Source organism: Salvelinus sp. IW2-2015, unplaced genomic scaffold (genome assembly GCF_002910315.2).
Source record: "Salvelinus sp. IW2-2015 unplaced genomic scaffold, ASM291031v2 Un_scaffold1858, whole genome shotgun sequence".
Taxonomy (NCBI): Eukaryota; Metazoa; Chordata; class Actinopteri; order Salmoniformes; family Salmonidae; genus Salvelinus; species Salvelinus sp. IW2-2015.
This window is the reverse complement of record NW_019943223.1, coordinates 142,462-152,367: the sequence shown is the minus strand read 5'-3', so window position 1 is coordinate 152,367 and position 9,906 is coordinate 142,462. Positions and strand designations below refer to the sequence as shown.

At 45.2% G+C, this 9,906-nt stretch overlaps 1 protein-coding gene across 1 annotated transcript in view; it reads left to right on the top strand.

Moving 5' to 3' along the window:
* The window catches only part of LOC112072219 (SRC kinase signaling inhibitor 1), an 86,014-nt gene that overhangs the window by 27,156 nt on the left and 48,952 nt on the right, over positions 1-9,906 (top strand). Inside the window, 1 exon segment of the mRNA XM_070439700.1 lies at positions 3,140-3,175. Within this exon segment, the coding sequence (XP_070295801.1) occupies positions 3,140-3,175 (36 nt within the window).

The following is a 9,906-nucleotide window of genomic DNA, read 5'->3' as shown; positions in this document are numbered from 1 at the left end:
GGTCAAGGCAGTGCGGGCGCCATCCCCAGTCTGTGAGGCTCTTGTTCAGAGGAACCCTGCCTGCCTACGGCCCTCTCTCTCACAGTGTGTGTGTGTGCTCGTGTGTGATGTGTGTCGTGATCGTGTGCACTGTGTGTCTGTGTGTGGTGATGTATTTGCTGTGTCGTGTGTTTGTGGTGTGTCTGTGTGTCCTGGGTGGTGTGCTGTGTGTTGTGATGTGCTGTGTGTGTTGTGTGTGTGCTGTGGTTTGAGTGTGTCTGTGTCATGTGTGTGTGTTTGAACTGTGTTGTGCTTGTGTGGTGTCGTGTGTTTACGCTGGACTAGTGAGAGCAGAGGATGCTGTTGGGGTTGTGGCTGTATGTAATGTGTAGTGTGTTTTTTGTGTGTTTGTGTGTGACGCCTGTTTGCAGGCGAGAAATCTCTCTCCGTCTGTCTGTCTGTCTGTCTGTCTGTCTGTCTGTCTGTCTGTCTGTCTGTCTGTCTGTCTGTCTGTCTGTCTGTCTGTCTGTCTGTCTGTCTGTCAGTTCCAGGGTTGTCAGGGGCAACCCTAGAGCCCAGGCAGGCTAGACTGAATGACTGACTGACACATGAGCAGGTAGAATCTAACCCAGCCCATCCTCAATCAATAGAGCCTACCTCTTAGTCCAGTCATGACCTACTTTCCACATGAACACACACACATATTTCCATCCTGCCGACACACACAAAGGCACAAAGCTTTGGTTCAGTAGAATAGACTAGGAGTCACTTACAGAACAGAGAGAAATGAGAGAGGCCAAGAGAGCAGAGTTTAACTGAATGTGTTCTCTAGTAGACTTTAGTGACATCGCAACAATCTCCTATAGAGATGTGTTTTTACGTTAGTAACATTCAGCTCCCCAGTAAATGAAGCTCAGGGTTTGGGCCGATTCCCATTTATTTTGCGTCAGTGTAAGCAAAACTCGGTCTTCCTGGATCTGACCGTTCTAGCCAGTTCTGACACTGCTAGACATTACAATGAACTCAATCCCAACATTTGATTTCAACTCATGCCCCATCCATCCTGTAATGTAGAGAAAAGGTGAACTGATCAGGGAGGCTCATCTGCATATATAATCAGCAGCCACCTATGTGGTTCAGAGAACCAGAGAACGTTCCAGACTGTTGCTGTAGTTGTTTAGCCTGGTTCCAAGCATGTGTGTGCTGTATAGCTGATTCCTGTCACAAACAGGTCTGGTAACAGGCTCGTTGCTGTTGCCATGGCAAGGCATTTTGCCACTGTCCTGTGAGCGTACATTGTCCCTCTCTCCGGGTTATACAGGGAAAACAGAGAACGGTATACAGTGGACAGAACACAGAGATACAGGGTCAGTTTGAAGCTGTGGATATAGGTGTTGCCATGGCAGGGAGTCTTGGCGGTGCCACCCGGTGCCCTGTGGTCGTATATTGTCACTCTCTCCAGGTCATCACTTTAGTCTGGACCGGATCATAAAAAATTCAGCTCCATTGAATAGCATGGGGTGTGGAGGCAGCTACTATTGTATCAGTGTGCCTGCCTGCCCTGTACACCAGGCTGCCTCCTTAGTCTATAGCCAGGCCTTGCAGGACTGTTTAACACGGTGTCAATGAGAGAGATAGAGGGAGGAACACCTTAGGCTTAGAGAGACTGGCATCGTGTAGGTCAGGGGGGATTCCCACCAGCCATAACCAGCTCTCCAGCTAGCTAGCTGCCTCGGTTTTCATAGTTAAATGAATGTCGCTCATCTATTATAAATTGCTACGCTGGGTGAGAGACAGAAGGGGAGAGGATAAAGTAACAATCAGTTGCAAATGAACTCTTACTGATGTCCATAATAAAAACACGATGAGGCGACATCGAAAGGAAACACTGAGAAAGAAAAACTAGCCGACGATGATGAATCAAATAAAGAAAACCTAGGCTACCTGTCATTTTGTCTTACCCTCACGCCGGTGGATATATGGCAGCAGGGAAAACGGTCACTCCGGTAAATTAACTGGAAATTGCCTGCAGATAAGAATAAGGAACTAGAATAAGAGTTGAGATTTGGGATCAAAATTCATGAATTGTCGCCATCTTTTTAATTTACATATGATCGTGAGGTGTTTCCAGGCCGTTGGAAGCCTGGCCTGGTTTATAACACACCGTGGTTATTATGTTTTAATGGAACTTCCTCTGGTCTAGACTAGCATGTGTCACAGTAGAGAGGGGCCAAGGGAGGGAGAGGAGGACAAAAAGAGAGGAGGGAGAGGCAATGAGGTAGTGGGTTAGGTAGAGAATATCAGATGGATAGAGAGAGAGGCAGGTGGAGTGAGGGAGCAAAAAGGAAGAGAAAAGGAGGGAGAGAGGGGGCCTGTCTGCTGATGGATGATGGAGGAGTCTGGGAGACAGGCCAACATCTGAACGACTGACAGAGTGGCCTGTTTAATTCATTTTCACTTCTTTCATTTAATCCTGTCAAAAGGCACAGCCTGTGACTAGTTCCTACTTGGTTTGAATTGCAACATTACATTCACAAACAGATCCCCCCCACACCCTCTCCTGCCCACATCCACATGCTAATCAATTGCTAAGAACATTGTAACCTTCTTGTTGTATTAACGATTCCCTTAATGGGCTGTCGATATGCCCTGTGTTGGCTCTGATGCAGGATAATGACATGATGCTTGGGATAGTGCGTGTTTGTGTGTGTGTGTGTGTGTGTGTGTGTCTGTATGTCTGTGCTCTGTATGTGTGTGTGTGGGGAGTGGGCTAGTAGGGTGTGTGCAGCATATTTTGGGCTGGGAATGGTCCCACTTCTAAGAGCATTTGATGCTGGTGTGTCACTGTCAAGGGCTTTTGAGTTACCTATTTCAGCCACTCTCTCTACCTCTCCTCTTCCCTCCATCTCTTTCAACATCGCTCCCTCTGTCTCTTTTTCTCTCTCTCCCTCACCCAGCATGCAATTTCTCAGAGAGTTGCTTTTATTGTTAGCTGTCAGATACTTGAGAGTAAATGTCTAACACTTCTCTCCCCCCCCCTCTCTCTTTCTCCCTCTCTCTATCGCTCTCTCTTTTCTTTTCTCTCTTTCCTTTTCTTTCTTTCCTTTTCTCTCTTTCCTTTTCTCTCTTTCTTTTCTCTCTTTCTTTTCTCTCTCCCCAGCAACAACCCAACTACTGGAGTTTTAAGGTCAGTGCTGTAAGTGACAGTGTCGCTGTGTCAGTTTGGTTTTCTCATCCAATGTGGTGTGTTATTGTTGTGTGTATTTTTGTCTTTGTCTTTGTGAGTGTGTGTGTGTTGGTGTGTGTGTGTGTGTGTGTGTGTGTGTGTGTGTGTGGTGTGTGTGTGTGTGTGTGTGTGTGTGTGTGTGTGTGTGTGTGTGTTGTGTGTGGTGTGTGTGTGTGTGTGTGTGTGTTGTGTGGTGTGTGTGTGGGTGTACCACCCCAGGCTCCTATGACACGGTGGCACATCCCTCTCTCTGCCTGGTTTCTGTGCCCGTCGCACCGCTGGCAGGCTGACTCTTCAGTTGGCATCTCTCGAGTCTCAGGCGGCAGCAGCAGCTTAAAGCCTTCAAGCTCCGTTTAATCTGCAGGAAACGATTCTCCCAGGATTAATGCCACCTCAGTCAGTCAGCTAGCGCCTAGCGCTAATGGCTAACATCCATGTGACCTTGCTAGAGTATTACTCAGGCTAACTGAGACGTTAAGAAGAAATTACAGTCCCTTGTTGCATTGTGGAAATATTACTTTGACATTGCTCAGACGTCCTTCTAATATTACTGACAGGCTTTGAGGTTAGATATTCTGTATTTAGAAGAAATGTACAGTAACATGGCATGTATTATTTCTGTTCTGTCTTGCCTGCGGATACATCAGTGAGGGTGTATCTGTCTTGCGTGCGACACAGAGGTAAATGGAGTAGATGGAGTGTGTAAGTGTCATGCTGTGGATCTATGTGAGCTGGCATGGTTTACGGTGTGTTGAGGATTACGTTTCATAGATGTTGTCCGGAGGCTGCTGAGGCACAGCATGGATCTACACAGTGAGGCTTTCAGGAAGTATTGTCATCTGTATGGGAAGAGGCCTCGTCTGAGGTTTACGCTTCCCTGAAATATCATCCGGGCAGGGTGGAGATGTTACCAGATATCAATATCCAGATCCCTGACCCATCTACCCCAGAGCTATGTAATTATTACGAGGAGCGTAATGAATGTCCAAAAAAGCTTTAAAAACCCCTCTCGCGTGGAGACATTTTTATTTGCGCTCCCAACAAACTCTAATCAGAGGCAGGCAGACAAGCGGTTTTCTCGGATTGACTGCCTGCAGCAACTGGGCAGTCATCAAATCGCTGTCACAATATTCCATTTTCTCTTCCTTTTTCTACTTCCATGACTTTGTGGAAATGTTATTTTCACGCCCTTGATCCAGTGCTCGCCTAATAATGCTTGCCCACTTTTCCGGCGCTCCTCCACATAAATGACATCACGGTGTCTAAATCTGGAGATGAATATAATTAAAAGCCTCCTGAATGAGTCACATTCTCAACAGGCTGAATTAGACAAAATTCAAGTGAAGGAGGAGAACAGGTGATAAGAAGAAGAGGTAGAAGAAGAGGTAGAATCCAGCCCTATGGAGATTATTCTGCTGTATGTATCAGACCTGGGTTCAAATACTATTTCAAAACAAATATTCAGATAACCTTTCTTTAAATTTTTTTAAAGTCAAGCAGTTGAATATTGGAATGCATTTGGAAATACACTTGGAAAGTATTTGAAAATGCTCAAATACACTGACACAAATACACTCCCATGCATTTAACCCAGGTATTGGAACATATTATTTGAACTCAAGTAAAAGTACTTGTTTGGGCTGTGTATTTGAAAATACTCAAATACACTGAAAAAAAGTATTTCATTAACAAATACTCAAACACACATGTATTTGAACCCAGATCTGGTATGTATGTATTCTACTGGCCTGGTCCCTTTTCTATTTTTCCTCTGCAAAGAAGACTACCAGCCATCTCAGGTGTCATCCTCCCTCCCCAGAGTACGCCATTTTCTTCACTCTCCTGCCTAGCGAGCAGATCGCATCAGCGAACAATCCAGCTCAATTTGGCAGAGCAATTTCTTCCATGCATTGATGACTCCCCATATTATAAAGAGACTGAGCTCGGCCAAGGAGAGAGCGAGGGGGAGGGGGGCTGAGAGATAGACTGCGTGAGTGAAAGCCAGAGATAGAGGGAAAGAGTAAGTGAGGAGTAAGAGGGAGGTAGATTGATTTATTATGGGGGGTAATTTTTGTTTCCAATTTTTGCGGAACAGCCGTAGGCTTGCTTGTTTTCTAGGCTCTTCTCTCCCTGTTTGGTGAAATAACACAATGTGTGGGTAGAGAGCGAGTGTGTGTGAGAGCAGGGCTGTACAAACAGACATAGAATGCAGCAGGAAAAGGAGTAGAAGGGGTGCTCGGCTGCTTTGAGAGCTGTCCAGGAACAGAGGTGTTGACATAGAGAGACACAGACAGCCGCAATGAGAAGCTACTTTCGAGACGGATGAAAAACTGATGACGCTCTGAGGGGTTTGAGCGACAGAGCGGGAAAGGAAGGGGAAAGATGGCACAGAGAGCGAGATTGTAGAGAGAGAGAGAGAGAGAGAGAGAGATGGGGAGGGAAAGGAGAAGGACATACACTGAGTATACAAAACATTAAGAACACCTACTCTTTCCATGACATAGACTGACCAGGTGAATCCAGCTGAAAGCTATGATCCCTTATTCATTTCACTTGTTAAATCCACTTCAGTCAGTGTAGATGAAGGGGAGGAAACAGGTTAAAGAAGGATTTTTAATCCTTGAGACAATTGAGACATGGAGTGTGTGTGTGCCACTCAGAGGGTGAATGTGCAAGACAAAAAATGTAAGTGCCTTTGAACAGGGTATGGTAGTAGGTGCCAGGCACACCGGTTTGTGTCAAGAACTGCAACGCAGCTGGGTTTTTCCACGCTCACTAGTTTCCCTTGAGTATCAAGAATGGTCCACCACCCAAAGCACATACAGTCAACTTGACATACTGTACCTGTGGGAAGCATTGAAGTCAACATGGGCCAGCATCCCTGTGGATCCCTTTTGACACCTTGTAGAGTCCATACCCCGATGAATTGAGGCTGTTCTGAGGGTAAGGTGTTCCTAATGTTTGGTACAGTCAGTGTATGAAAAAGGAAAGGTGGCTGAAAAGTGGTTGAAAAGGCCAGAGAATAGAAGGGGGACAGAAGAAGAGAGAGGTGTGAGGAGTGTGATGTAAGTCAGTTAAAACCACCTAAGATTGATGTCCATGCCCCCGCGGACACCTAATTAGCATAATACAAATCCACCCGTTTAATTAAGCTTGAGATATCTGTTTTGTTGCATCGGATGTGTCTCAATCCACTGCATCAGCCTATGTCGCACTTCCCCATCTGCGGTGAAAGATAACAGAGCTAGAGTAGTGTTGGTCAGACCATGAGGCATCCCGAAAATTGGTCTTCTCACAACATCGTTCGTTTTGCTCCACAACCCCCGTAAGCGTATTGGGGCTCGTCTAAAGTCGGTACAGCCGCTCTGCCAACTTCTGTCTGTAGCATCCGAACAGTAATGAACCCTCTGTGGAAAGGTGATACTCTCACAAACACGTACATGTTGGTTATTTTCCTCTACGACGCCCACAGGCCTCACAAGACTTATCTGAAGGTCCTCTGGTACCAGTTGAAAAACTTTATAGAAGACTGTTTAGTGCCAAAAATAATATGTTAAATACATGTAAAAAAATATATATATATAATAATAATGTTTCCTGATCTTTCTTATATCTCTCAGATATAGGACATACACTTCAGAACAAGCTTCCTTTAGATTTTTTGGGGGGGGACGATCTGTTGTTCCATGTAGTGAATCTGTAAGGCAATGTACAGTATGGGCTAATAGCAGTAATGCCAAATAAAAATGTTCAACAAATAAAACATTTGTATATTTTAGGGGTCTTAAAATTCAATGTATGACCTTCTTACAACAATTCCATATAGCTTAGTAATACAACCTTTACACTGACCTTAAACCTGACCCACTCTGGGTATGTACTCTGGACGGTTCTGACTTGGACAACTACAAATACCTAGGTGTCTGGTTAGACTGTAAACTCTCCTTCCAGACTCACATTAAGCATCTCCAATCCAAAATTAAATCTAGAATCAGCTTCCTATTTCGCAACAAAGCCTCCTTCACTCATGCTGCCAAACATACCGTCGTAAAACTGACTATCCTACCGATCCTTGACTTTGGCGATGTCATTTACAAAATAGCCTCCAACACTCTACTCAGCAATTGGATCCAGTCTACCACAGTGCCATTCGTTTGTCACCGAAGCCCCATATACTACCCACCACTGCGACCTGTATGCTCTCTGTTGGCTTGGCCCTCGCTTCATATTCGTTGCCAAACCCACTGGCTCCAGGTCATCTATAAGTCTTTGCTAGGTAAAGCCCCGCCTTATCTCAGCTCACTGGTCACCATAGCAGCACCAACCCGTAGCACCCCCAAAGCCAATTCCTACTTTGGCCGCCTTTCCTTCCAGTTCTCTGCTGCCAATGACTGGAACGAATTGCAAAAATCACTGAAGCTGGAGACATATCTCCCTCACTAACTTTAAGCACCAGCTGTCAGAGAAGCTCACAAATCACTGCACCTGTACATAGCCCATCTGTAAATAGCGCATCCAACTACCTCATCCCCATACTGTTATTTCATTTAATTTATTTTTTGCTCCTTTGCACTGCAGTATCTCTACTTGCACATTCATCTTCTGCACATCTATCACTCCAGTGTTTAATTGCTAAATTGTAATTATTTCGCCACCGTGGCCTGTTTATTGCCTTACCTTATCTTACCTCATTTGCACACACTGTATATAGACTTTTTTTCTATTGTGTTATTGGCTGTATGTTTGTTTATTCCATGTGTAACTCTGTGTTGTTGTTTGTGCCGCACTGCTTTGCTTTATCTTGGCCAGGTCACAGTTGTAAATGAGAACTTGTTCTCAACTAGCTTACCTGGTTAAATAAAGGTGAAATCAAAAATCAAAAATAAAGAAAATGTAAAAGAGACAAAATAAGAGAAACGGAGAGGGAGAGGGAGAGAGATAGAAAAGCGGGAGAGATTGGGTTTGTTGTTGGATTTAAAGCAGTTCATGGTGCTAGGTATGTTGGAGCCTGCTGTGTCCTCGTTTCCGTTCATTTATATTTCCTGTAAGATCATCTTGTTTTCTTCCTCTGTGGTATTATAAGAGTGTGGGCTCCTCACAGTAACTGAGTGCTATTGAAAAAGCCTGGATTGACACCATAGGGTGATAGGGAGAGGGAGAGGGGAGAGAGAGGGGGAGAGGGGAGAGAGAGGGGGAGGTAGAAGACAAGGTGCAGAGAAAAGTGGAAGAGGTGCAATCACTGTTTTCCTCTGAAGAGAGTGAGTGTGTATAGCATTACAGATCTCCTAGCAGATGGTGAGTGCTTTTACCTGCCCATGATGACGCACAGGAGGAAATGGTTCTAGGAACGCTCCCCGTGTTCTATCCCACTGGGCACCCAATGGTTGAATCAACGTTGTTTCCACGTCATTTCAATAGAATTACATTAAACCAACGTGGAAAAGACGTTGAATTGATGTTTGTGCCCAGTGGGATATCACTTTGACACCTTTACATAAAGTATCTACGGCAACAACACCAAGTCGATATGGTTTCTTTCCTCCAACACATGGAGAGAACATATTTTGTTCCACTGGGGGAATCTACCTTCGTTTCTTAAGTGTTTAGTGTTTCTCCAAGCTACTATAGAATGACTCACACCTGTTTTTCCAACAACAGTCAAAGTGAAAGATTCTCATTAGGTGAGTTGCTGGAGTTTGTTGACAGATCTTCTCTCCTGTGTGTGAGAGAGAGACGGAGCTAGTTTCCCTCTCTCCACTTTGTCCTGAGTTCTGTTTGATATTTTGCATGGTCTCCCCGGTTCGGTGTGATTTGTTGAAAAGATCCTCTGTTATGTAGACACACAAACTCCAGGGACTAGTGCTAGCTCGACGTCAGCTCACTGACATGTTGGAGACACTAGAGGCCTCCTTTGATTATTGGTGTGATTAGAGATGTGGCTCACTCTTCTATAGGATATGTATCTTTTAGCTCTGCTGTGCTGAGTCAAGCTGATGGCTGTGTTTTATCCATCTACGCTCTGGCTTTATTTAGCCCTGGAGCTCTGCTTGGCTCACTGGAGCTGGTGTTTGCATCTGTTGTGAGTGCAGTGTGTTCTGTGTGTACAATATATGCGCTGCTGTGTGGTGCTATGGACTCGGTTGTTGTGCTCCCTGCTCAGTGTGGTCGTTGCTTAGATAAATGACCCCATTAGAAAGCACAGTGGGGGCGATCCGTCAGAGCCACCCTCTCTCTGCGTGCCCAGACACTGTCTGCCTGCCCACCAAATCAAATCAAATCAAATATGATTTGTCGTGCACACATATTTAGCAGATGTTAGCGCGGGTTTAGCGAAACGCTTATCTTCCTAGCTCGAACAGTGCAGTAATTTACAAGTGCCACCACTCTGTTGTGGGGCTGTGTGTGTGACTGCACTGTGTAAATGTTTGTGGTTGCAGTATGAACAGTGCGTGTGTGTGTGTTTGTGTGAGTGCATGTGTGCGTGCATGTGTGTGTGCATGTGTGTGTCTGTGACTTTGTATGTGTGTTATTATGAGCCGTCCTCCCCTCAACAGCCTCCTGTGGTGTGTGTGCATGCATGTTGTGTGTATTTGTGAATGACCTCAAAGCGAGCACTGCTGGGAGTCAATGAGCACAGCACTCTGTGAAGCTGCGTCTCGCCTTCCTAAATACGAGATTAATGAGAGACTCGGAAAAAAACA